Consider the following 26621-nt stretch of genomic DNA (forward strand, 5'->3'; position numbering starts at 1 on the left):
CCTCCCGCCTTCCGGGGCGGCGCAGGGACTTTCCGGTCGCCGCAGAGCAGGACCCAGCGGAGCCGAGTCCTTCGGGCACCCGCACGGCGCTCCAGACCAGGGCCACCGGTCTCCCGGGAGGAGCCCGGGCAGGACGCGCGCCCCGCCGGCCGGCCCGGCCCGCCCCGCCGAGGCGTTCGGATCAGTCTGGTGGCCCAAGGCCGCCCCTGCCCTCCCCCCGGCCCACTCGGAGCCCCCGTGCCCCTTTGGCCCCAGGGGACCCTTGGCCCGGGGCCCACTCCGGCCCACAGCTCCACGGAGAGAGCGCAGGGCCTTGGGAAGTGAGGGCTGAACTAGCATTTGGTGACAGGACCAGCCACTTCCTAAAGCATCTGTCCCCCAGCGCACACCGGGCCTCTGGCCTTGGGGGCTGCGGTGGGAAGGCCAAGGGCAGGCTTCCTCCTAGCACTCAGGACAAAGCTGAGGTGGGGGGGCCTGGGGCATGCAAGGGGCTCAGGTCCTGTGGACGGCGGGACCCAGCGGACACCCAAATCCCTGCTGTGTGTGTCTCTGCTAATGCCAGATCCCCATAAGGGGGCCGCAGGAACCCGCCCCCTGGTCCTGTTTGGGGACCCACAGCAGCAGGAGCCGCCTGCACGGCTGGGCTCAGGGCTCCTTAGGCCCCCCTGCCCCACAGTGCGGGCAGCACCGCGGAGCCCTGGGAGGGCCCTTTCCTTCTCCGGGGGTGGGCCCCCAAGGGAGGGGCGTCCGCTGTGCTCTAGAGGGGCTCATGGAGCCCCCAACACACACACACACACACACACACACACACACACACACACACACACACACGGGCTGGCCCGGGGCCATCTGGAGTCTGCAGAAGCCTTCTGGGCCTTTCCATGGACACGCACGAGCCCCAGCCTCGAACTTCAGTTTGCCCAAACATCTGGGGGGTGTTTTTATTGAGCCCTTCTTTCTCTCCGCCTGTCGGTCCTGCCTTCCCTCCTCCCTCCCTTCCTTCCTTCCTTCCCTCTTCACTTCCTTCCTCTCTCCTCTTCCTTCCTTTCTGCATTTTTCCTCTCTCTTTCTCTCCCTCCTCTCCTTCCTTCCATTTCTTTTCTCTTTTCTTTCTTTTCTTTTCTTTTCTTTTCCTTCCTTCCTTCCATTTCTTTTCTCTTTTCTTTTTTCTTTTCTTTTCTTCTTTTCTTTTCCTTCCTTACTTCCTTCCATTTCTTTTCTCTTTTCTTTTTCTTTTTCTTTTCTTTTATTTTCTCTTCTTTTCCCTTCCTTCCTTTTCCCCTCCCTCCCTCCCTTTCTTTCTTCCTCTTTCTTCTCTCTCCCCCTCCCTCCTGCCTCCCTCCCTCCTCTCCTTCCCTCCCCACTCCCTTCGGTTCTGCGGCTCAGGCCCCTTTATGTTGCCATTTAGGCGAGTTTCGTCCCCGTGTGGTATCCGGGGCGTCCTCCCTCTGGCTGCTGCCCCTGAGGGACCTGCTGCCCTCTGGGAGCACCACACAGAGCCCCTGAGGGACAGTCTGGGGGACACCGTAGAGCCCAGGCCTCACATCCAACCCCAGTTCCAGGGGAGACTTCACACACATGTCTGCCGTGGAAATCAATCAGGTAAATTGAGAAGACCCCCTCCTCCCCCCAAACTACAGAATGCACAGTAAGCAGACCAGTGGGGAAGAACGAACCTACTAAACACACATGTTCGCCCTCCACCTGCTTACGTCACCGGGGTCCTGGGGGGAGGCCTTGCAAAGGCGGGGTCTGCAGGCCCCGCGGGTCTCCCCGGCGTGTTGTTAACGCACAAGGAAGGCATCAGTTTCAAAGGGATGACTGGGACATACTTTCAAATGTTTTTTATTTGTTTTTTATTGAGTTTAGTAGGGTGAATTTGGTTAATAAAATCATAAAGGTTGCCCTGGCCCAGCTCAGTGGATTGAGCGCGGGCTGCAAACCAAAGTCTCGCAGGTTCGATTCCCAGTCAGGGCACATGCCTGGGTTGCAGGCCATGACCCCCAGCAACCGCACATGGATGTTTCTCTCTCTCTCTCTTTCTCCCTCCCTTCCCTCTCTAAAAATAAAGAAATAAAACATTTTAAAACAAAAAAAATTATAAAGGTTGCAGGTGGACGATTCTGTGATACCGCGTTGGCCGGAAGGTCCCTTGGGCGTTTCCCGGACGGGGGCTCCGGCAGCGCTTGCTCGTCGTCGGAAACAGCTTTGTGAGACGCACCGTGCCAGCCGTCCTGTCCGAGTGCCTCTGAAACAACTGAAACTGGTGAATTTCTGTACAGCCCTTTTTATATTGAAGAAGGAAGAGAGTAAGCACCATTTTCGGGATCTTATGCTGTATTTTCTCAAGAAAGGTCAAAACGCAAGCGAAACAAGAAAGGTCGTGTGCAGTGCGTGGAGAAGGCGCTGTGACCGATGGAACGCGTCAGAGGTGGTCTGTGAAGTTCCGTGCTGGACGTTTCTCGCTGGACGGTGCCCCACGGCCGGGTGGACCAGCTGCAGCTGATAGCGACCAAATCCAGTTGTTCATTGGGAGCAGTCAGCGTCATGGCACGGGGGAGAGGGCCAACGCACTCAGAATACCCAACTCAACCGTGTTACTGGTGAACATGGAAACTGTGTCTTTTATTTAAGGCAAACTCTGGAGAGACTTTCGGCCGAGCCAGCACCTCACCTGCACGTGGCAGCCTGTGTGCGCCGCCCAGAGTCAGGTCTCTTCCCTGCACCAGGTCGGCCCCCACCCCTCCTCCCGCCCCGACCTCCGCGCTCCCTCCGGTCCCCTCCACGCTGTGGGCTCTCCACCCGTGTTTTGTTTGTTGGTTTGTTTCCTTCTTTTTTGCCGAATCTCTCCACATTTCTCCCAGCGCACCGCCACCTCCCCCCCACCTCCCCCGTGAGTGACTGGCGTGTCCCACCCAGCAGGCCCCTGTCTGGGGTGGCCCCATCCCCGCTGTCACAGGGGGTGAGAGCTCCTTCCCTCCTCGGGGCTGAGCACATTCCGCCGCGGATGCGCACTGCAGCCCCTCCACCCACTCGGCTGCCGCCGGGCACCAGGGCTGGTCCAGTCTTGGCCACTAGGGTGAGCTCGCTGCAGTGAACACGGGGTGCTTACGTCCTTTCCCGTTAGGGTTCAGTTTGTTCAGATACATCCCAGAAGGGGGAAGCTGGGTCAGAAGGCAGTAGTAGCGTTTTTATGTTTTGAGGAACCTCCATACTGTTCCCCACGGTGGCTGCGCCGTCCACATTCCCACCAGCAGTGCACCAGGGTGCCCTGCTCCCCGTCCCCACGAGGACTTGTTGTTTGTGGGTTTGTTGGTGGCGGCCATTCTGACAGGTGTGGGGTGACACCTCATTGAGGTTTTTAATTTGCATCTCTCTGATGATTTGTGACGCTGAGCATCTTTTCAAATGTCTGTTGGCCTCTGCGTGTCCTGTTTGGGGAAGTGTCTGTTCAGGTCCTTTGCCCAGTTTATAATTGGAGTGTTGTTGTTTGGTGTTGAGTTGTGCGAGTTCTTTATGCATTTTGGATGTTAACCCCTTATCAGGAGTGTCACTGGGGAATGTGTTTTCATTTTGCTATGCAAACACGTTTTAGGGTCATTACTTTCTCTCTGGTTTCCCGTGCCCGAGGAGATACAGCAGAAGAAGCTATGGCCACAATAAACGGTCGAGAGGCTACTGCCTCTGGTTGTTTCTAGGGTTCCCATGGTTTTGAGATTTACATTGAAGTCTTTAATCCATGCTGAGTTTATTCTTGTAGATGGTGTAAGAAGGTGGTCTAGTTTTGTAACAGGGTGCAGCCAAGAGGGGAGCCCAAATAGGCATTTGTAGTAGGGTCCAGAAGATCCTGGAGATAATTGGCTCCACACCACAGGGCCACACCTGCCCAGAACGCGGGCAGCTGTGGCCAGTTGTGGGAGGAGCCAGAAATGGGGCTGCAGAGGAAGATTGGCGCTGGGATTTAAACGGAGGCACGGCAGCCACTGCGCGTCTCTGTTTTTGGGACCACTAGTCTGTTTAGGACCACGCGGCTGTGGTGTCTTGGTTGGGACCACGCGGCTTGGGTGAGAGTCAGCACCACGAGGCTTTGGAGGTGCTCCCTTTTGCCACGTGGAGGGTGCTGGGAGGACTGTGTGCATTTGTGGGGAACTTTAGTTTGTGTTATTTCAAATGAATAACAAATTCCTTTCCTTTTCACCGATCTCTGGTATTGAGAGATGTCTTTCCTCTGGCGGCGGACATAACAAACTTGGGGGGTTCCTTTTGGGTAACAGTATATTGCCTCGGCTGCCCTTGGCCCCCCTTTTGTTCTGTAACAGTTTCCTTCTTTGTTTTTTAACTTAGTCTTTGCTGTATTTTTGTGCAGTACCTTCAGTCCCCTTGCCCGCGCCCCCCAGCAGTCACCACACAGTTGTCATGTCCAGGAGGCCTTTCTCCTGGTGTCTCTGCGCTGAGCATCTGTGCCCAGTTCTCCGCCTCTCCCGTGGGATGGGCAGGCCGTCTTCCCCCCACCGTGTGTTCCTGTGTCCCCGTCCGATAGAAACCTGGACTCAGTAAAACTACAGCCTTAGGAAACACAGCCACTTCAAGATTCCTGGCCAAGATGATGCGCAGGTGGATACAGTTTGCAGACTGCCACACAACCCAAAGAAGGACAACAACAACACATTTAAAAACAAAAACTAACCAGAGCTGCCGGTAAGTCAAACGTGTGGGAGTCCGACAAACAAGGAGTGGAAGAAGAAACACTCGTCCAGACCCACAGGAGGGGCGGGGAGCACGCGTGGCAAGGCGGCGGCTCACAGGCTGTGCCTGGTGGTGGCTTGGGGAGCGGGTGCTCCCACATCCGTGTGCAGGTTAACCAGGAGGAGCAACCGGGGGGCGAGACAGACCCACAACCCAGGGTTCCAGCGGGGAAATAAAGCCTCACACCTCTGACCGTAAAACCCCGTGGGGGTTGGGGCAGCAGGAGAAACTCCCAGCCTCACAGGAGAGCTCATTGGAGAGACCCACAGGGTCCCTAGGACGTGCACAGACCCACCCGCAGGGGAATCAGCACCCAGAAGGGCCCACTTTGCTAGTCGGTAGGGGGGAAGTGGTTGAAAGCCAGCTGAGACTTGAACAAATGGCACTGTTCCCTCTCAGGCCCCTCCCCCATGCACAGCGCCATAACTCGGGGACGTGGGTTGCCCTGCCCTGGCAAATCCCTAAGGCTCCATCCCCTCACTATGTAACAGGCATGCCAAAACAAAAAAAGTAAGGCCCAAATAAAAGAACAGATCAAAGCTCCAGAACAAGGACAACTAAAGAATGAAGAGGTAGCCAAGCTACCAGATGCACAGTTGAAAACACTGGTGATCAGGATGTTCTGAGAAATGGTTGCAACATAGAGGAAGAAGTGAAGGCTATGAAAAGTGAAATAAAAATATACAAGGAACCATGCCCTGGCTGGCGTAGCTCAGTGGATTGAGTGTGGGCTGCGAACCAACGTGTCGCAGGTTCGATTCCCAGTCAGGGCACATGCCTGGGTTGCAGGCCATGGCCCCCAGCAACCACACATTGATGTTTCTCTCCCTCCCTCTCTGTTTCTCTCTCTCTCTCTCTCTCTCTCTCTCTCTCTCTGTCTCTCTCTCTCTCCCCCCCTTTCTCTCTCCCTCCCTCCCTTCCCTCTCTAAAAATAAATAAATGAAATCTTAAAAAAATATATACAAGGATCCAAGAGTGAAGAGAAGGAGACCGGGACTCGAGTCAAAGATGTGGAGTAAAAGGAAGAAAGAAACATCCAATCACAAAAAAATGAAGAAACAGAAATTTGAAAAAATGAGGAGAGGCTTAGGAACCTCCAGGACAACTTCAAACGTTCCAACATCTGAACCACAGGGGTGCCAAAAGGAGAAGAGGAAGAGCAAGAAATGGAAAACTTACTTGAAAACATAGTGAAGGAGAACTTCCCCAATCTGGCAAAGGAAATAGACTTCCAGGAAACCCAGGAAGCTCACAGAGTCCCAAAGAAGTTGGACCCAAGGAAGCACACACCAAGGCACATCATAATTGTGTTACCTACGATCAAATATGAGGAGAGAATCTTAAAAGCACCAAGAGAATAGGAGACAGTTACCTACAAAGGAGTTCCTGTAAGACTATCAGCTGATTTCTCAAAAGAAACCTTGCAGGCAAGAAGGGGCCAGAAAAAAGTATCTAAAGTCATGAAAAGCAACGACTTACATCCAAGATTGCTCTATCCAGCAAAGCTTTCATTTGGAATGGAAGGGCAGATAAAGTGCTTCCCAGATAAGGTCAAGTTAAAACAGTTCATCATCACCGAGCCCCTATTTTATGAAATGTTAAAGGGACTTATCTAAGAAAAAGAAGATAAAAAGCATGTACAGTAAAATGACAGCAAACTCACAATTATTAGCAACCACACCTAAAACAAAAACAAAAACAGACTAAGCAAACAACTAGAACAGGAGCAGACCCACAGAGAGGGAGATCACAGGGAGGGTTATCAGCGGGGGAGGGGAGGGGGAAACGGTACAGGGAGTAAGAAACATAATTGGCAGGTTCAAAACAGACAGGGGAGGGTAAGAACAGTGTGGGAACTGGAGACACCAAAGAACTTACATGGACGACCCATGGACGTGAACTAAGGGGAACCAGGGAATGTGGGTGGGAGGTGGGGAGCAGGGCAGAGGGGAATCAAGGGGAGGGAAATGAGACAACACTAATAGCCTAATCAATAAAGTGTATTGATGAAACTACTGCCACTTTGTACCCAGCAATTTCACTCGGAGGCACTGGCCCCGAAGACCACGTGCCGAAGCCCTGGCGGGGGGCGGAGGGGCCCTGGGGTGGGCGCCCTCTGCAAGGGAATGGTCGCAGGTTAGGTTCCCAGTCAGTGCAGACGCCTGGGTGGCGGGGTGGGCCCCTGGGTGCGGCATGTATGAGAGGGAGCGAATGCACGTCTCTCTCCCTCTTTCTCCGTCCCTTCCCCCTCTCTAAAAATATATCAATAATGTGTTTTCTTAAAGAAGCCACTGACCATTTCCTGTCCCATCTGGGGACAGTGCCGGCGTGGTTCTAGGTAAGGGAGGACCCAGTGTGTGGGGTGTTCGGGTGCCCACTTCTCAGAGGTGGCCTGGGACCCGACCCCTTCAGAAAGAGCAATGACACTTTTGCTGCAAGCAACGACCTGGAAAAGCAGAAGGGGATGGGACAGTAGGGCCTGGGCAGGTGGGAGAAGGGCGGGGTGCACTTGTTGATTCCCTCCCAGGGACCCCTCGGAAGGGGCCGAGGGGAGGGACTCACTCAGGGGGTCCCCATGATTCCAGTGGGGCCGGCTGCCAGGTCCTGGGACCCCGGGTCGGTAGGGGCACCCACTCCTATTGCACCTGCCCGGGTCAGAGGTCAACTTCGCAGATGAGCAGCTGTCCACGGTCACCTCCCTCCAGACCCCACGGCAGGAGGGTAGGCTCAGACTACCACCCCCCTCAGCCACCCCACAGAAACCCCTCCTCCTCAATGTCCACCAGGATCCAGCACAGCCAGTGGGGTGGGGTACCCCAGCCCACAGGGACCTCCTGTGACACCCTGTGGTGCCCTGAGGGGCTAATTGCCGTACTGCACCTTGGCCTTGAGCTCCTTGGTGAGGTAGCCCACCACCATGTGAATCAGCTGTTGCTTCAGGTCCACTCTGCCCATGACCAGTGCGGTCAGCGTCACAGCGTCTGTCCAATCCAGGCCCCTGACGATGGCCATGAACTGATTGCACAGCTTCACCTTCTTAGCGAGCGGCAGCTCCATTAGGATCTGAGGGACAGGCTGGAACTCCTCACTCGTCGCCCACGCTAAGAGCCCCCCTAGGGCACCCCCTGGAAGAGAAGAAAGATTCAATGCGTTTTCACTGCATGTAAACGGTGGCCTTGAGCTCGCTGAGACCTGGTCCCCATTAAGATGGGCGGGCACATTGAGGAGTGGGTGGTCACAGCAGGCTCAGCCCCACCTCTGTGCTGGTCACCGCTGGTTGCTCTGGTCACAGTCCGGGGTTTGAGTGACAGCCCGGGGCGGGGCCCCTGGGGAATCTCCCTGTCCCTAGTCCAGAGGAAGCAAGGTCACCCTCCCTCCCAGGGACCAGGGGACATCGGCCCAACTTCATCCCCTGGCAGGTCCTGGTTCCCACGTGGGAGCAGGGGGGGACAGGAGGGCAGGTGACTCTGTGGGTGGTGGTTGGCAGGTTCTCCTGCCCGGGACAGTTTGACTGGGAGCGGGGACGCCCTCTCTGAACAGCTCACGTGAACTGACAAATGGTACGGTCCCCCCCCATGGGTGCCCCTCCTGAGGGCACCTGTAATGATGATGATGGGGGAGGGGCCACCCAAGGACACCCTGAGGCCTCAGTCTGCAGGACACATCCCTGGGCAGGGCGTCCTCCGGGTCTGCGGGACACGGGGGCCATTTGCAGACACCTGCAGGTCGGAGACTCGGACACAGCGGCCGGTGTTTCCCAGGACGCGGTTTGTGACAGAGACTGTGTCTCAGAGGCGACCTCAACGCCACCCCTCCTCACGCAGGACGTGGCCTGCTCTGAGGGCTCTGGGGACCTCAGGCCTTTGTCCCACAGCCCCCGGGGCCGGCTGCCCCACTGGCACTTACCAAGAGCTAGTCCTGGGGGGCCAAGTAACAGGCCACCAATGGCAGTCGTTACACCGGCGACCACGCCACCCCTCAGTGAGTGTTTGATGGTCACTCTCATTTTCTTCTCCTTCGAAATGGAGCACAGCAGCCTCATGACGTCCTCCACCGTGACTGACATCTCGGCGGCCTGGGAGGAAGTGTTTCCGGAGAGAGTCTGGGGAGTGTCAGAGCCTTGCCACCCAAAGGCGACTCTCCCCACAGTTTGGGGGACAGGACCTCATTTCCGGGAGAGCACCATAGCTCCCCTGTGTGCGTGAGGGACAGCACCCAGTCAGGTGACACCTTCTCTGTCACCGAGAAAGCAGGGCTGTGGCCAGTTCATGGGCAAACAGAAGCAGCGGGCGGGTGGAAACCCTTCTGTGCTTTCCAGTGACCTCTGCCCGGGGACAGGGAGGGACCTGCCCGCGTTCAGTGCAAGTGAGGCAAGGCCTGGCCGAGTGTGGGGTGTCCCAGCCGGTGTCCTCTTGGGAGATGTCCTCCTGGCCTCTCCCAGACAGGACATCTGGGCTCCGGACAAGCCTGAGAGGGGAACTGGGGCCTCGGCCACCGAGACACAGGCCTCACACCCTCCCAGCTGGCACTGGAACCCTGAGCAGGTGTCAGGTCCCGGGCTGTGGGGTCGACCACCCCCCCCCCACTGGATTCTGGAGGGGTGAGGGGAGCTCGTCCAGGTGCCCAGGGAGCGGGGACTCCGCAGACCCTCGGATGTGGTGGCTCTGGGTCAGCATCCTGCCGCTGACCCCCACCCCCCGGCCTCCAAATCCACCCCTGGAGAGGCAACCCACTTCCACTCACAGATTGGATGAGGCAGAACCATGGACCAGCCAGAGACCAAGAGGAATCAGTCCCAGGGAGGAGCGTACCTGTGGGTGTGCAGCAGGAGCAGGCACCGACGCTGGGACAGGGATCAGAATGACCCTCTGGGGCAGGAGACTACGTGCTTCTTGGCTGCTGGGAAACCAGGGACGGGCTTCGGGGAAATAAGGGGCGGGCTGCTCAGGAAATGGTAGGTGGGGCCAGGGTCAACCTGGCAGGACCAGATCTGCCCAGGGTCCGTGGGTTGGAGCGCCCCCACCTGGCCATGCTGGGAAGTAACGACACAGAGGAGCCTCTTCCCCCTGCCGCTGGAGCCAAGGCTGGGGCCCCGCCCCTTCCCGCTGCCCCTCCCCCTGCATCCTGGGCTGACCTGCAAACACTCACTGAGGGGATGCAGGGGGGCTTCGGGGGCCCACGCTGCTGCCCAGCCTCTTCTGGTTGGATGAGGGTGCTCTGGGCAAGGAGGGTCCACCCCAGTGTCTCATGTACCGGGACCCCCCGAGCCCCGGGAAGGAGCTGCGAGTTCTCAGACCTGCCCTGCGGACCCTCCCACCCCACACTCAGGCTCCAGAACGCCCCGCGGCGCTGCCGGGAGCGCTGGGGGGTCCCGGGCTCAGAGCCTGCCTCTCCCCTCTGTCCCCCCCACCGTCCCTGGGACCAGCCATGGCCCACAGGGCACCGGCGGCACTGAAGGTCCTGTGGACCCGGCCATCCTGGGCGGGGGACCCTCTGCATTTCGCAGCCAGCCCAGGGGTCCTGAGCTCACTTGGGACAGCCAGAGTCCCAGGGCACACTCATGGTGCAGGGCACTGGGCAAGTCTGACTGGGCGCTGCAGGTCAGACACTGCAGGGAGGCGCCCCCTGGTGGTGCGGGTGCGTCTGTGTGTCAAACGGGGTGTGAGTCTGAGAGTCCGGGGACTGTACAGGCCGGGGCCGGGCCCACCGCTGCCCAGGGCCCCGGGGAGCGCTCAGGTGTGCCTGTCCCCGTTCTGACTGCCAGGTGTCCTGGGTCCCCAAACACCCCCTGGCTTCTGTCCTCTCCACTCCCCAGCAGCGACCACCTGCAGACAGAGCTGGTGCCCCGCCTCTTCTCCAGGGGAAGAGGCCCTTCGGCCCACCCACGGGTCCAGACTGCCCACCCACCCAGGTCGCAATAATGGTGCCGCCGCACTGGGGTCCCTGGCCATCTGCTTCTCTAGAGGAGCCGGGCAGGGTGCGTGCCCCTCGGACTGGCCCCCGTGGAGCTATTGTAGCAGTCTGGTGGTCCAAGGCCACCCCTGCCCTCCCTCCAGCCCACTCGGAGCCCCCATGACCCTTTGGCCCCAGGGGACCCTCGACCCGGGGCCCACTCCGTCCCACAGCTCCACGGAGAGAGGGCAGGGCCTTGGGAAGTGAGGGCTGAACTAGCGTTTGGTGACAGGACCGGCCACTTCCTAAAGCATCTGTCCCCCAGTGCGCACCGGCCTCTGGCCTTGGGGGTTGGGGTGTGAAGGCCAAGGGCAGGCTTCCTCCTAGCGCTCAGGACAAAGCTGAGGTGGGGGGACCTGGGGCATGCAAGGGGCTCGGGGCCTGTGGGCGGCGGGACCCACTGGACACCCAAATCCCTGCTGTGTGAGTCTCTGCTAATGCCAGATCCCCATAAGGGGGCCGCAGGAACCCGCCCCCTGGTCCTGTTTGGGGACCCACAGCAGCAGGAGCCGCCTGCACGGCTGGGCTCAGGGCTCCTTAGGCCCCCCTGCCCCACAGTGTGTGCAGCACCACGGAGCCCTCGGAGGGCCCTTTCCTTCTCTGGGGGGTGGGTCCGCAGGTGAGGGGCGTCCGCTGTGCTCTAGAGGGGCTCATGGAGCCCCCAACACACACACACACACACACACACACACACACACACACACACACACGGGCTGGCCCGGGGCCATCTGGGGTCTGCAGAAGCCTTCTGGGCCTTTCCATGGACACACACGAGCCCCAGCAGCAAACTTCAGTTTGCCCAAACATTTGGGGGGCGTCTTTATTGAGCCCTTCTTTCTCTCCACCTGTCGGTCCTTCCTTCCCTCCTCCCTTCCTTCCTTCCCTCCTCACTTCCTTCCTTCCCTCCTCTTTTCTTCCTTCCTTTCTTCGTTTTCCTCTCTCTTTCTCTCCCTCCCTCCTCTCCTTCCCTCCCCACTCCCTTCAGTTCTGCGGCTCAGGCCCCTTTACATTGCCATTTAGGCGAGTTTCGTCCCCGTGTGGTGTCCGGGGCGTCCTCCCTCTGGCTGCTGCCCCTGAGGGACCCTGCTGGCCTCTGGGAGCACCACACAGAGCCCCTGAGGGACAGTCCGGGGGGGCCCTCGTAGAGCCCAGGCCTCACATTGAACCCCATTTATCTTTATTGAGTTTAGTAGGGTGAATTTGGTTAATAAAATCATAAAGGTTGTCCTGGCTGGCCCAGCTCAGTGGATTGAGCGCGGGCTGCAAACCAAAGTCTCGCAGGTTCGATTCCCAGTCAGGGCACATGCCTGGGTTGCAGGCCATGACCCCCAGCAACTGCACATGGATGTTTCTCTGTCTCTCTCTTTCTCCCTCCCTTCCCTCTCTAAAAATAAATAAATAAAACATTTTAAAACAAAAAAAATTATAAAGGTTGCAGGTGGACGATTCTGTGATACCGCGTTGGCGGAAGGTCCCTTGGGCGTTTCCCGGACGGGGGGCTCCGGCAGCGCTTGCTCGTCGTCGGAAACAGCTTTGTGAGACGCACCGTGCCAGCCGTCCTGTCCGCGTGCCTCTGAAACAACTGAAACTGGTGAATTTCTGTACAGCCCTTTTTATATCGAAGAAGGAAGAGAGTAAGCACCATTTTCGGGATCTTATGCTGTATTTTCTCAAGAAAGGTCAAAACACAAGTGAAACAAGAAAAGTCATGTACAGTGCGTGGAGAAGGCGCTGTGACCGATGGAACGTGTCAGAGGTGGTCTGTGAAGTTCCGTGCTGGACGTTTCTCGCTGGACGGTGCCCCCACGGCCGGGTGGACCAGCTGCAGCTGATAGCGACCAAATCCAGTTGTTCATTGGGAGCAGTCAGCGTCATGGCACGGGGGAGAGGGCCAACGCACTCAGAATACCCAACTCAACCGCGTTACTGGTGAACATGGAAACTGTGCCTTTTATTTAAGGCAAACTCTGGAGAGACTTTCGGCCGAGCCAGCACCTCACCTGCACGTGGCAGCCTGTGTGCGCCGCCCAGAGTCAGGTCTCTTCCTTGCACCAGGTCGGCCCCCACCCCTCCTCCCGCCCCGACCTCCGCGCTCTCTCCGGTCCCCTCCACGCTGTGGGCTCTCCACCCGTGTTTTGTTTGTTTCCTTCTTTTTTGCCGAATCCCTCCATGTTTCCCCCAGCGCACCGCCCCCCCCCCACCGTGAGTGACTGGCGTGTCCCACCCAGCAGGCCCCTGTCTCGGGGGGCCCCATCCCCGCTGTCACAAGGGGTGACAGCTCCTTCCGTCCTCGGGGCTGAGGGCATTCCGCCGCGGGAGCGCACTGCAGCCCCTCCACCCACTCGGCTGCCGCCGGGCGCCAGGGCTGGTCCAGTCTTGGCCACTATAGCGAGCTCGCTGCAGTGAACACGGGGTGCTTACGTCCTTTCCCGTTAGGGTTCGGTTTGTTCAGATACATCCCAGAAGGGGGATGCTGGGTCAGAAGGCAGTAGCGTTTTTATGTTTTGAGGAACCTCCATACTGTTCCCCACGGCGGCTGCACCGTCCGCATTCCCCTCAGCAGTGCACCAGGGTGCCCTGCTCCCCGTCCCCACGAGGACTTGTTGTTTGTGCGTTTGTTGGTGGTGGCCATTCTGACAGGTGTGGGGTGACACCTCACTGAGGTTTTAATTTGCATCTCCCTGATGATTCCTGACGTTGAGCATCTTTTCACACATCTATTGGCCTCTGCGTGTCCTGTTTGGGGAAGTGTCTATTCAGGTCCTTGGCCCAGTTTTTAATTGGAGTGTTGTTGTTTGGTGTTGAGTTGTGCGAGTTCTTTATGCATTTTGGATATTGACCCCTCATCAGGAGTGTCACTGGGGAATGTGTTTTCATTTTGCTATGCAAACACGTTTTAGGGTCATTACTTTCTCTCTGGTTTCCCGTGCCCGAGGAGATACAGCAGAAGAAGCTATGGCCACAATAAACGGTCGAGAGGTTACTGCCCCTGGTTGTTTCTAGGGTTCCCATGGTTTTGAGATTTACACTGAAGTCTTCAATCCATGCTGAGTTTATTCTTGTAGATGGTGTAAGAAGGTGGTCTAGTTTTGTAACAGGGTGCAGCCAAGAGGGGAGCCCAAATAGGGATTTGTTACAGGGTCCAGAAGAGCTTGGAGATAATTGGCTCCACAGCACAGGGCCACACCTGCCCAGAACGCGGGCAGCTGTGGCCAGTTGTGGTGGGAGCCAGAAATGGGGCTGCAGAGGAAGATTGGCGCTGGGATTTAAACGGAGGCACGGCAGCCACTGCGCGTCTCTGTTTTTGGGACCACTAGTCTGTTTAGGACCACGCAGCTGTGGTGTCGTGGTTGGGACCATGAGGCTTGGGTGAGAGTCAGCACCACGAGGCTTTGGAGGTGCTCCCTTTTGCCACGTGGAGGGTGCTGGGAGGACTGTGTGCATTTGTGGGGAACTTTAGTTTGTGTTATTTCAAATGAATAACAAATTCCTTTCCTTTTCACCGATCTCTGGTATTGAGAGATGTCTTTCCTCTGGCGGCAGATATAATGAACCTGGGGGGTTTCCTTTCAGGTAGTAGTATATTGCCTCGGCTGCCCTTGGCCCACCCTTTTGTTCTGTAACAGTTTTCTTGTTTTTTAACTTAATCCTTGCTGTATTTTTGTGCAGTACCTTCAGTCCCCTTGCCCGCGCCCCCCAGCAGTCACCACACAGTTGTCATGTCCAGGAGGCCTTTCTCCTGGTGTCTCTGCGCTGAGCATCTGTGCCCAGTTCTCCGCCTCTCCCGTGGGATGGACAGGCCGTCTTCCCCCCACCGTGTGTTCCTGTGTCCCCGTCCGATAGAAACCTGGACTCAGTAAAACTACAGCCTTAGGAAACACAGCCACTTCAAGATTCCTGGCCAAGATGATGCGCAGGTGGATACAGTTTGCATCCTCACACAACCAAAAGAAGGACAACAACAACACATTTAAAAACAAAAACTAACCAGTACTGCCGGTAAATCAAACGTGTGGGAGTCCGACAAACAAGGAGTGGAAGAAGAAACACTCGCCCAGACCCACAGGAGGGGCGGGGAGCATGCGTGGCAAGGCGGCGGCTCACAGGCTGTGCCTGGTGGTGGCTGGGGGAGCGGGTGCTCCCACATCCGTGTGCAGGTTAACCAGGAGGAACAACCGGGGGGCGAGACAGACCCACAACCCAGGGTTCCAGCGGGGAAATAAAGCCTCAGACCTCTGACCGTAAAACCCCGTGGGGGTTGGGGCAGCAGGAGAAACTCCCAGCCTCACAGGAGAGCTCATTGGAGAGACCCACAGGGTCCTAGGAACGTGCACAGACCCACCCGCAGGGGAATCAGCACCCGAAGGGCCCACTTTGCTAGTCGGTAGGGGGGAAGTGGTTGAAAGCCAGCTGAGACTTGAACAAATGGCACTGTTCCCTCTCAGGCCCCTCCCCCATGCACAGCGCCATAACTCGGGGACGTGGGTTGCCCTGCCCTGGACGTGGGTTGCCCTGCCCTGGCAAATCCCTAAGGCTCCACCCCTCACTATGTAACAGGCATGCCAAAACAAAAAAAAATTAAGGCCCAAATAAAAGAACAGATCAAAGCTCCAGAACAAGGACAACTAAAGAATGAAGAGGTAGCCAACCTACCAGATGCACAGTTGAAAACACTGGTGATCAGGATGTTCTGAGAAATGGTTGCAGCATAGAGGAAGAAGTGAAGGCTATGAAAAGTGAAATAAAAATATACAAGGAACCATGCCCTGGCTGGCGTAGCTCAGTGGATTGAGTGTGGGCTGCGAACCAAAGTGTCGCAGGTTCGATTCCCAGTCAGGGCACATGTCTGGGTTGCAGGCCATGGCCCCCAGCAACCGCACATTGATGTTTCTCTCCCTCCCTCTCTGTTTCTCTCTCTCTCCCCCCCTTTCTCTCTCCCTCCCTCCCTTCCCTCTCTAAAAATAAATAAATGAAATCTTAAAAAAATATATACAAGGATCCAAGAGTGAAGAGAAGGAGACCGGGACTCGAGTCAAAGATGTGGAGTAAAAGGAAGAAAGAAACATCCAATCACAAAAAAATGAAGACACAGAAATTCAAAAAAATGAGGAGAGGCTTAGGAACCTCCAGGACAACTTCAAACGTTCCAACATCTGAACCACAGGGGTGCCAAAAGGAGAAGAGGAAGAGCAAGAAATGGAAAACTTACTTGAAAACATAGTGAAGGAGAACTTCCCCAATCTGGCAAAGGAAATAGACTTCCAGGAAACCCAGGAAGCTCACAGAGTCCCAAAGAAGTTGGACCCAAGGAAGCACACACCAAGGCACATCATAATTGTGTTACCTACGATCAAATATGAGGAGAGAATCTTAAAAGCAGGAAGAGAGAAGGAAACAGGTACCTACAAAGGAGTTCCCGTAAGACTATCAGCTGATTTCTCAAAAGAAACCTTGCAGGCAAGAAGGGGCCAGAAAAAAGTATCTAAAGTCATGAAAAGCAACGACTTACATCCCAGATTGCTCTATCCAGCAAAGCTTTCATTTGGAATGGAAGGGCAGATAAAGTGCTTCTCAGATAAGGTCAAGTTAAAACAGTTCATCATCACTGAGCCCCTATTTTATGAAATGTTAAAGGGACTTATCTAAGAAAAAGAAGATAAAAAGCATGTACAGTAAAATGACAGCAAACTCACAATTATTAGCAACCGCACCTAAAACAAAAACAAAAATAAACTAAGCAAACAACTAGAACAGGAGCAGACCACAGAGAGGGAGATCACAGGGAGGGTTATCAGCGGGGAGGGGGAGGGGGAAACGGTTCAGGGAGTAAGAAACATAATTGGCAGGTTCAAAACAGACAGGGGAGGGTAAGAACAGTGTGGGAACTGGAGACGCCAAAGAACTTACATGGACGACCCATGGACGTGAACTAAGGGGGGACGCTGGTGGGAGGTGGGGAGCAGGGCATGGACGACCCATGGACGTGAACTAAGGGGGGACGCTGGTGGGAGGTGGGGAGCAGGGCAGAGGGGAATCAAGGGGAGGGAAAATGAGACAACACTAATAGCCTAATCAATAAAGTGTATTGATGAAACTACTGCCACTTTGTACCCGGCAATTTCACTCGGAGGCACTGGCCCCGAAGACCACGTGCCGGAGCCCTGGCGGGGGGCGGAGGGGCCCCTGGGGTGGGCGCCCTCTGCAAGGGAATGGTCTCAGGTTAGGTTCCCCGTCAGTGCAGACGCCTGGGTGGCGGGGTGGGCCCCCGGGTGCGGCATGTATGAGAGGGAGCGAATGCACGTCTCTCTCCCTCTTTCTCCGACCCTTCCCCCTCTCTAAAAATATGTCAATAATGTGTTTTCTTAAAGAAGCCACCGACCATTTCCTGTCCCATCTGGGGACAGTGCCGGCGTGGTTCTAGGCGGAGGATGGGGGGGCCAGTGTGTGGGAACGTTCGGGTGCCCACTTCTCAGAGGTGGCCTGGGACCCGACATCTTCAGAAAGAGCAATGCAAGAGCACCTTCTGCTGCAAGCAGCGACCTGGAAAAGCAGAACCGGATGGGATAGCAGGGCCTGGGGCGCTGGGACAGGGGCTGGGTGCCCTCGGCGTTTCCCTCCCAGGGGCCCCCTCAGAAGGGACTGGGGAGGGGCTCACTCAGGGGGGTCCCCATGGTTCCAGCGGGGCCGGCTGCCAGGTCCTGGGACCCCAGGTGCAGAGGGACGCGCACTCCTGCTGCACCTGCCCGGGTCAGAGGTCACCTTCGCAGATGATCGGCTGCCCACCGCCACCTCCCTGCAGACCCCACGGCAGGAGGGTGGGCTCAGACAGCAGGCCCAGGCCGCCACGCCACAGGCCGCCCGCATCGGGGGTGTCCGGACCAGGCTCCCGCACAGCCCAGCCTCCCCCGCAGCAGGCTCCCGGCCGCGGAAGGCGGCGAGGTCAGCCACGGCCCTGTGAGAAGTTTTACCATGTGACACCTGACCTGTTGTTAGTCAAGGGCACCGACCTCTTTTCCCTCAGGTGGTCAAATGAAAAATGACCAGAGACGACACAACAGTAGACGTCTGGTGTGAATGAATCAAAATTACACCAATTTTATTCATCAGATCAGCCGAAAGCGCAATTCATTTTCTGGTGTGACTCAGAATTGCAGTGGTTTGCTTGTGTGTGCCGTGAGGGGGAAAAGCGTGGGCATGGAGGGGTTAAGGTGACACCTGGCTCTGTGGGCACCCCAGCCCCCGCCGCTCCTGGGGACCCTGGTGCCGAGGGGCTGCTTGTGCCCTTCCCTTGGGCTCCCTGGGGAAGAGTTCCCCCAGCACGTCCGCCAGCTGCCGGGGACGTCTGTGGTGGCTACTGGGGACCTTGGGCAGCTCGTCGGCTAAAGGAAACACAGGTTACTAGTTACCACCTGCACCCTGCTGACCAGCTCCCACATATACGTGCATGTCTTTTTCTGGACTCGAGGCATCAGCTGCGTCTTCTCCTTGGTCATCCCAGCCCCTGGGAGCCGGACGAGGGCGGCGCCGCCTGGAGGACAAGGAAGGCTCAGTGAGTCGGGCCTGTTCACAAACGGTGTCCTCGGCAGCGGCGGCCCAGCTGGACGCAGTGACTCTCTCTGGGAGAGCAGCGCACAGGGGATGCGGCACCGACGTCACCTGGCAACACATCCTGACCGGGTGACCCAGGTGATCGTCACCTCGAGGTGCCGGGGATGTCGGTGCCCCTGATGCGGAGCTGTGGGCGGGGAGCTCCCCTCAGCGGGGTGCTGCCCACGGCCCGTAGCCCCCGCTGTCAGCAGAGAGGCAGCAGCCACGCCCGGGCGCAGCGGGTCCACAGAGCACCCGGCGGCCACCCTGCCACCCCGCCACCCTCTCACGGCCGGGAACGCCAGCCAGGTCTGAGGGACGGTCCCAGGCCCGGGGACCAAGGACATGTGGTATCAAATGCCACGTAGTATCTGTCGTGAGCGGGACCCCAGGACGGGAGAGGGTCAGTGATGGGAAAGCTGGTCACCCCATAAAGCCAAGTCCAAGGACTAGGGACTAGCAAGGGGACAGCGCTGGCTTCCTTCCAGCTGTGACCGCGGTGCCTGTCCCCTTGTCAGGAGTGTCAGGGGGGTGAAATGGGGGGACATGGGATTTTGTCCTGTATCAAAGATCGTGTCTCAGAGGCGACGTCAACGCCACCCGTGCTCACGCAGGAGGCAGCCTGCTTCCAGGACTCTGTGCACCTGAGGCCTGTGTCCCACAGCCCCCAGGCCGGCTGCCCCCGCGCGGCACTGCCACTTACTGATGGTTAGTCCTGGCGGTCCTGCAATCCTGGCCCCGGCTACCAGAAGCTATGGGCCGATCAAGAGAGGGAACCTGCGCAGCCTTATTTTCTCCTCCCCTGATCTGGAGCTCAGCAGCCTCATGGGGTCTTCCACTGTGATGGGTGTCTTCGAGGGCCTCGAAGGAAACCTTTCAGGGGAGAGTTTCAAGGGTATTAGAGTGTTTCCACCCAATGCTGACTCTACCTAGAGTTTTAGGGACGAGTCCTCATTTTCGGGACAGCACCGTAGCTCCCCTGTGCACGTGAGGGACAGCACCCGGGCATGTGACACACTGTCTGTCACCGAGAAAGCAGGGCTGCGGCCAGTTCACAGGCAATGACTATGAAAGGCCTTTGCTTTGGAGGCCCCGGTCCCTGGGATTTCAGAATCGGGGGGTGGGTCATGGACCTCAGGTTCCATCTCGGGAAAACCTCTGAAGTCCGGGACCACCCTGCCCACCCGTTCCAGGACCCACCGGGGCTCACTGCCTCCTGCCCACCTGGCAGGGCCCCTCACACCTCTCAAAGGGTCTTTTCAAAGGCCAAGCAAGCTTCCAGGCACCCCCGCCCCAAAACCCATCTCCCGTCCTAAATGGCTGACTGCCCCCTCTGACCATCTCCAGAGCAGCCCCTGTGGCTCCTCCCCCAAGTGGGGCGGGTGTGCTGACTGCCACGTGTCCCCGGTAGGATCAGTCTTCCTCACCTGTCACCCACCCCCCTGCAAGGCCTGTTACAATGGCAGGGAGGCACAAGCTACTGTGGAGGGTCACATACTTAGCTACTGGGAGAGGTGACCCCCACAGAGCCCAGGGTGACGGAGGAAGGAGACACGGGTGGGTGGGTACCACAGGAGGTCACACCAAACACATGGGGTTACCGTGGTGGTTGCACACATGCACACCACGGCTAGGTCGGGAGGTGAGCCCCCCACACATGCCAGATTATTGTGGGTGGCCATAAACAACTCCCCTAGGCAGCTCTGGAGGGGACAGCTCTGTGCCAGGTCAGCTCCAGGGGCACAGTGTGTGCTGGACGCGGTGGCAAGAGACCCAATTTCGCTCACAGACAGGCGCCCCCTTCTTCCTGAAGCTTTTGATTAGGAAAATGGGGGTGCTAGGGCTGGAGGGCCTCCAGCCACACACTTCAGTCACCCCCACAAACCCAGGGAGGCGGGACAGTGCATGCCCGCTGGCAGCCCATGGAGCATGACAGCCAATCAGCCAGGAAAACGGGGGGTCAGGAGGGGACAGGAGCCACCGGTGGCAAGCTGTACCATTGTCCCCATCCCTCAGAGGGGACGACTCCCTAGTGTTAGGGTTGCTGACCAGGAGTGAGGGGGACAGAGACACTGCACAGGAAGTGTGTCCCATCTGGGGACAGTGTCATCGTGGTTCTAGGCGCAGGGGCCCAGTGTGTGGGAAATGTTCGGGTGCCCACTTCTCAGAGGTGGCCTGTGATGCGACACCTTTAGGAAGAGCAGTGACACTTTTGCTGCAAGCAGCGACCTGGAAAAGCAGAACTGGGTTGGACAGTAGGGCCCGGGCAGGTGGGAGAAGGGCGGGGTGCACTTTGCAACTTCCTCCCAGGAGCCCCTCGGAAGGGATTGGGGGAGGGGCTCGCTCAGAGGGTCCCCATGGTTCCAGCGTGGCCGGTTACCAGGTCCTGAGACCCCGGGCCCAGAGGGGCGCCCAGTGCTGCTACACGTGCTTGGGTCAGAGGTCACCTTCACAGATGAGCGGCTGCCCACCACCACCTCCCTCCGGACCCCACGGCAGGAGGGTGGGCTCAGACAACCACCCCCAGGCGGCCACGCCACACAACCTCCTCATTTGCAATGGCCAGACCAGGATCTGGCACAGCCGAGCCTCCCCCGCAGGGGGCTCACGGCAGCCGAAGGTAACACAGGGTGGGGCGGGGCACCCCAGCCCCCAGGGCCCTCCTGCGACACCCTGTGGTGTCCTGAGGGGCTAATGACCATACCGCACCTTGGCCCCGAGCTCGTTGGTGACGTAGTGCACCAGCATGTCCACCACCGGTTGCTGCAGTTCCTTCCTGTCCATGACCATGTCGGTCAGCTCCTCTGTGTCTCTCCAGTCGAGGTGCTGGACAATGGCCATGAACTCACGGAGCAGCTTCCGTCGCTCAGCGGGCGGCAGCTCCATGAGGATCTCAGGGACAGACTGACATTGCCCACTTGACATCCAGGCCCCTAAGAGCGCCCCTGCGGACCCGCCTAAAAGACAAGGAAGGTTAAGTGAGTCCAGCCCTGTTCACAAACGATGGCCTTGAGCTCACTGACAGCTCATGAACTTCATGATGACTGGGGACATTCACGAGTGGTCAGAGCAGGCCATCCCACGTGGTGCTGGTCACAGCTATTGCTCTGGTCACAGCCAGTGGTTTGAGTGTCAGCTCAAGGCCAGGCCCCTGGGGAATCTCCCTGTCCCTAGTCCAGAGGAAGCAAGGTCACCTCCCTCCCAGGGACCAGGGGACATCGGCCCAACTTCATCCCCCTGGCAGGTCCTGGTTCCCACGTGGGAGCAGGTACAGAAATGAAGGCAGGTGACTCTGTGGGCGGTGGTTGGCAGCTTCTCCTGCCCTGGACAGTTTGGGAGCGGGACGCCCTCTCTGAACAGCTCTCGTGAACTGACAGATGGCACGTGCCCCTATGGGTGCCCCTCCCAAGGAGCCCTGTAATGATGATGATGGGGGAGGGACCACCCAGGGACACCCTGAGGTCTCAGACTGCAGGACACATCCCTGGGCAGGGCGTCCTCCGGGTCTGCGGGACACGGGGGCCATTTCTAGACACCTGCAGGTCGGAGACTCGGACACAGCGGCCGGTGTTTTCCAGGATGTGGTTTGTGACAAAGATTGTGTCTCAGAGGTGACCTCAAGGCCACCCCTCCTCACGCAGGACGCAGCCTGCTCTGAGGGCTCTGGGGACCTGAGGTCTTAGTCCCATAGCCGCCAGGCCGGCTGAACGGGCGAGGCGCTGGACTTACCAACAGCCATTCCTGGGGGGCCACCAAGGATGAAACCAGTGATGGCCACAGCACTAGTAATAAGAGCACCCCTGACTGAGTGTTTGAAGGTCGCTCTCATTTTCTTGTTCTCACAAATGGAGCACAGCAGCCTCATGACGTCCTCCACCGGGACAGACATCTCGGCGGCCTGGGAGGAAGCCTTTCCGGGGAGAGTTTCGAGAGTGTCAGAGCGTTGCCACCCAAAGGCGACTGTCCCCAGAGTTTGGGGACGGGTCCTCATTTTCGGGAGAGCATCGTAGCTCCCCTGTGCGCGTGAGGAACAGCACCCAGTCATGTGACACGTTCTCTGTCACTGAGAAAGCAGGGCTGCGGCCAGTTCACCGGCAAACAGAAGCAGCGGGCAGATGGAAACTCTTCTGTGCTTTCCAGTGACCTCTGCCCGGGGACAGGGAGGGACCTGCCCGCGTTCAGTGCAAGTGAGGCAAGGCCTGGCCGAGTGTGGGGTGTCCCAGCTGGTGTCCTCTTGGGAGATGTCCTGCTGGCCTCTCCCAGACAGGACATCTGGGCTCTGGACAAGCCCGAGAGGGAGAACATGGGACTCAGCCACTGCCATGGCCTCACGCCCGCCCAGCCCGCCCTGGAACCCTGAGCAGGTGTCAGGTCCCGGGCTGTGGGGTGGATCGCTCCCCCGCACCCCCCGTTGGATTCTGGAGGGGTGAGGGGAGCACTGCCAGGTGCCCGGGGAGCTGGGACCCCGCAGACCCTCGGACGTGGTGGCTCTGGGTCAGCATGCTGCCACTGACCCCCACTCCCGGCCTCCAAATCCACCCCTGGACAGGCAACCCACTTCCACTCAGGGGACGGGATGAGGCAGAACCATGGACCAGCCAGAGACCAAGAGGAATCAGTCCCAGGGACGAGCGTACCTGTGGGTGGGCGGCAGGAGCAGGCACCAACGCTGGGACAGGGATCAGAATGACTGTCTGGGGCAGGAGACTACGTGCGTCTTGGCTGCTGGGAAACCAGGGACCGGCTTCGTGGAAATCAGGGACCAGCTTCAGAGAAATCAGGGGCGGGCTGCTCAGGAAATGGTAGGTGGGGCCAGGGTCACCCAGGCAGGACCAGATCTGCCCAGGGTCCGTGGGTTGGAGCGCCCCCACCTGGCCGGTCTTTGAGGTAAAATGACAGAACACCCTCTTCCCCCTTCAGCTGTAGCAAAGGCTAGGGCCCCTCCCCTCCCAGCTCCCCGCTGCCCCACCCCCTGCATCCTGGGATAACCTGCAAACACTCACTGAGGGGATGCAGGGGGACTTCGGGGGCCCACTCTGCTGCCCAGCCTCTTCTGGTTGGATGAGGGTGCTCTGGGCAAGGAGGGTCCACCCCAGTGTCTCATGTACCAGGACCCCCCGAGCCCCAGGAAGGAGCTGCGAGTTCCCAGACCTGCCCTGCGGACCCTCCCACCCCACACTCAGGCTCCAGAACGCCCCGCGCTGCCGGGAGCGCTGGGGGGTCCCGGGCTCAGAGCCTGCCTCTCCCCTCTCTCCCCACCGCGGTCCCTGGGACCAGCCATGGCCCGCAGGGCACTGGCGGCACTGAAGGTCCTGTGGACCCGGCCATCGTGGGCGGGGGACCCTTGGCCTTTCGCAGCCAGCCCAGGGGTCCTGAGCTCACTTGGGACAGCCAGAGTCCCAGGGCGCACTCATGGTGCAGGGCACTGGGCAAGTCTGACTGGGCGCTGCAGGTCAGACACTGCAGGGAGGCGCCCCCGGCGGTGCGGGTGCGTCTGTGTGTCAAACGGGTTGTGAGTCTGAGAGTCCGGGGACTGTACAGGCCGGGGCCGGGCCCACCGCTGCCCAGGGCCCCGGGGAGCGCTCAGGTGTGCCTGTCCCCGCTCTGACTGCCAGGTGTCCTGGGTCCCCAAACACCCCCTGGCTTCTGTCCCCTCCACTCCCCAGCAGCGACCACCTGCAGACAGAGCTGGTGCCCCGCCTCTTCTCCAGGGGAAGAGGCCCTTCGGCCCACCCACAGGTCCAGACTGCCCACCCACCCAGGTCGCAATAATGGTGCCGCCGCACTGGGGTCCCTGGCCATCTGCTTCTCTAGAGGAGCCGGGCAGGGTGCGTGCCCCTCGGACTGGCCCCCCGTGGAGCTATTGTAGCAGTCTGGTGGTCCAAGGCCGCCCCCTACCCTCCCCCCCAGCCCACTCGGAGCCCCCCGTGCCCCCTTTGGCCCCAGGGGGACCCTCGACCCGGGGCCCACTCTGTCCCACAGCTCCACGGAGAGAGGGCAGGGCCCTGGGAAGTGAGGGCTGAACTAGCGTTTGGTGACAGGACCGGCCACTTCCTAAAGCATCTGTCCCCCAGTGCGCACCGGCCTCTGGCCTTGGGGGTTGGGGTGTGAAGGCCAAGGGCAGGCTTCCTCCTGGCGCTCAGGACAAAGCTGAGGTGGGGGGACCTGGGGCATGCAAGGGGCTCGGGGCCTGTGGGCGGCGGGACCCAGCGGACACCCAAATCCCTGCTGTGTGAGTCTCTGCTAATGCCAGATCCCCATAAGGGGGCCGCAGGAACCCGCCCCCTGGTCCTGTTTGGGGACCCACAGCAGCAGGAGCCGCCTGCACGGCTGGGCTCAGGGCTCCTTAGGCCCCCCTGCCCCACAGTGTGGGCAGCACCGCGGAGCCCTTGGAGGGCCATTTCCTTCTCTGGTGGGTGGGCCCGCAGGTGAGGGGCGTCCGCTGTGCTCTAGAGGGGCTCATGGAGCCCCCAACACACACACACACACACACACACACACACACACACACACACATGGGCTGGCCCGGGGCCATCTGGAGTCTGCAGAAGCCTTCTGGGCCTTTCCATGGACACACACGAGCCCCAGCAGCGAACTTCAGTTTGCCCAAACATCTGGGGGGTGTTTTTATTGAGCCCTTCTTTCTCTCCGCCTGTCGGTCCTGCCTTCCCTCCTCCCTTCCTTCCTTCCCTCCTCACTTCCTTCCTCTCTCCTCTTTTCTTCCTTCCTTTCTTCGTTTTCCTCTCTCTTTCTCTCCCTCCCTCCTCTCCTTCCCTCCCCACTCCCTTCGGTTCTGCGGCTCAGGCCCCTTTACATTGCCATTTAGGCGAGTTTCGTCCCCCGTGTGGTGTCCGGGGCGTCCTCCCTCTGGCTGCTGCCCCTGAGGGACCCTGCTGGCCTCTGGGAGCACCACACGGAGCCCCTGAGGGACAGTCCGAGGGGGCCCCCGTAGAGCCCAGGCCTCACATTGAACCCCATTTATCTTTATTGAGTTTAGTAGGGTGAATTTGGTTAATAAAATCATAAAGGTTGCCCTGGCCCAGCTCAGTGGATTGAGCGCAGGCTGCAAACCAAAGTCTCGCAGGTTCGATTCCCAGTCAGGGCACATGCCTGGGTTGCAGGCCATGACCCCCAGCAACTGCACATGATGTTTCTCTCTCTCTCTCTCTCTCCCTTCCCTCTCTAAAAATAAAGAAATAAAACATTTTAAAACAAAAAAAATTATAAAGGTTGCAGGTGGACGAATCTGTGACACCGCGTTGGCCGGAAGGTCCCTTGGGCGTTTCCCGGACGGGGGCTCCGGCAGCGCTTGCTCGTCGTCGGAAACAGCTTTGTGAGACGCACCGTGCCAGCCGTCCTGTCCGCGTGCCTCTGAAACAACTGAAACTGGAGAATTTCTGTACAGCCCTTTTTATATTGAAGAAGGAAGAGAGTAAGCACCATTTTCGGGATCTTATGCTGTATTTTCTCAAGAAAGGTCAAAACGCAAGTGAAACAAGGAAAGTCGTGTACAGTGCGTGGAGAAGGCGCTGTGACCGATGGAATGCGTCAGAGGTGGTCTGTGAAGTTCCGTGCTGGACGTTTCTCGCTGGACGGTGCCCCACGGCCGGGTGGACCAGCTGCAGCTGATAGCGACCAAATCCAGTTGTTAATTGGGAGCAATCAGCGTCATGGCACGAGGGAGAGGGCCAACGCACTCAGAATACCCAACTCAACCACGCGTTACTGGTGAACATGGAAAATGTGCCTTTTATTTAAGGCAAACTCTGGAGAGACTTTCGGCCGAGCCAGCACCTCACCTGCACGTGGCAGCCTGTGTGCACCGCCCAGAGTCAGGTCTCTTCCCTGCACCAGGTCGGCCCCCCCCCCCCCCCCTCCTTCCCCCCCCGACCTCTGCGCTCCCTCCGGTCCCCTCCACGCTGTGGGCTCTCCACCCGTGTTTTGTTTGTTTGTTTCCTTCTTTTTTGCCGAATCTCTCCACGTTTTCCCCCAGCGCACCGCCAGCCCCCCCGCCCCGTGAGTGACTGGCGTGTCCCACCCAGCAGACCCCTCTCTGGGGTGGCCCCATCCCTGCTGTCACAGGGGGTGAGAGCTCCTTCCGTCCTCGGGGCTGAGCGCATTCCGCCGCGGGAGCGCACTGCAGCCCCTCCACCCCTCGGCTGCCCCCGGGCGACAGGGCTGCGTCCAGTCTTGGCCACTATAGTGAGCTCGCTGCAGTGAACACGGGGTGCTTACGTCCTTTCCCGTTAGGGTTCGGTTTGTTCAGATACATCCCAGAAGGGGGGATGCTGGGTCAGAAGGCAGTATCGTTTTTCATGTTTTGAGGAACCTCCATA

General features: G+C 58.6%; 2 protein-coding genes across 6 annotated transcripts; both read right to left on the minus strand.

The window, feature by feature from the left end:
* Nucleotides 1-2005: 2005 nt before the first annotated feature.
* Nucleotides 2006-9658, minus strand: LOC123806163 (protein C19orf12 homolog). 5 transcript variants are annotated; one of them, XM_045819190.1, is made up of 4 exons: nt 9558-9651; nt 8653-8848; nt 7627-7871; nt 2006-2502 (listed from the first exon to the last, which is right to left on the minus strand). In XM_045819190.1, exons 2-4 carry the CDS (start codon nt 8810-8812, stop codon nt 2356-2358), a joined length of 552 nt encoding a protein of 183 aa, XP_045675146.1. In that variant the 5' UTR covers nt 8813-8848; nt 9558-9651; the 3' UTR covers nt 2006-2355. The 5 variants fall into 5 exon arrangements, with proteins under 5 accessions (XP_045675146.1, XP_045675149.1, XP_045675145.1 ...); XM_045819193.1 differs by having other exon boundaries at nt 2007-2502; nt 8653-8821; nt 9490-9622; XM_045819189.1 differs by having other exon boundaries at nt 2009-2502; nt 8653-8821; nt 9558-9658.
* Nucleotides 9659-17769: 8111 nt separating this feature from the next.
* On the minus strand, nt 17770-23038 carry LOC123805876 (protein C19orf12 homolog). The gene is made up of 5 exons (XM_045818705.1): nt 22923-23038; nt 22015-22195; nt 20995-21242; nt 18989-19158; nt 17770-18226 (listed from the first exon to the last, which is right to left on the minus strand). Exons 2-5 carry the CDS (start codon nt 22172-22174, stop codon nt 18097-18099), a joined length of 708 nt encoding a protein of 235 aa, XP_045674661.1. The 5' UTR covers nt 22175-22195; nt 22923-23038; the 3' UTR covers nt 17770-18096.
* Between the last annotated feature and the right edge of the window lie 3583 nt (nt 23039-26621).

The sequence above is a fragment of the Phyllostomus hastatus genome, unplaced genomic scaffold, assembly GCF_019186645.2.
Source record: "Phyllostomus hastatus isolate PE091 unplaced genomic scaffold, TTU_PhHast_1.1 phas_scaffold_345, whole genome shotgun sequence".
Classification (NCBI taxonomy): domain Eukaryota; kingdom Metazoa; phylum Chordata; class Mammalia; order Chiroptera; family Phyllostomidae; genus Phyllostomus; species Phyllostomus hastatus.

Bases quoted from the DNA above. Each gene is read 5' to 3' on its own strand.
- LOC123806163 (XM_045819190.1), bottom strand. From the start codon at position 8,812: ATGTCAGTCACGGTGGAGGACGTCATGAGGCTGCTGTGCTCCATTTCG. The intron at 7,872-8,652 runs GTAAGTGCCAGT...CTTCTCTTCCAG, and splicing joins CCCCCCAGGACTAGCTCTTG to GGGGTGCCCTAGGGGGGCTC. The intron at 2,503-7,626 runs GTGCAGTACGGC...GGTCGCTATCAG, and splicing joins CCAAGGAGCTCAAGGCCAAG to CTGCAGCTGGTCCACCCGGC.
- LOC123805876 (XM_045818705.1), bottom strand. From the start codon at position 22,174: ATGTCTGTCCCGGTGGAGGACGTCATGAGGCTGCTGTGCTCCATTTGT. The intron at 19,159-20,994 runs GTGCGGTATGGT...CTCCCCTGAAAG, and splicing joins CCAACGAGCTCGGGGCCAAG to GTTTCCTTCGAGGCCCTCGA. The intron at 18,227-18,988 runs GTAAGTGGCAGT...CTTGTCCTCCAG, and splicing joins ACCGCCAGGACTAACCATCA to GCGGCGCCGCCCTCGTCCGG.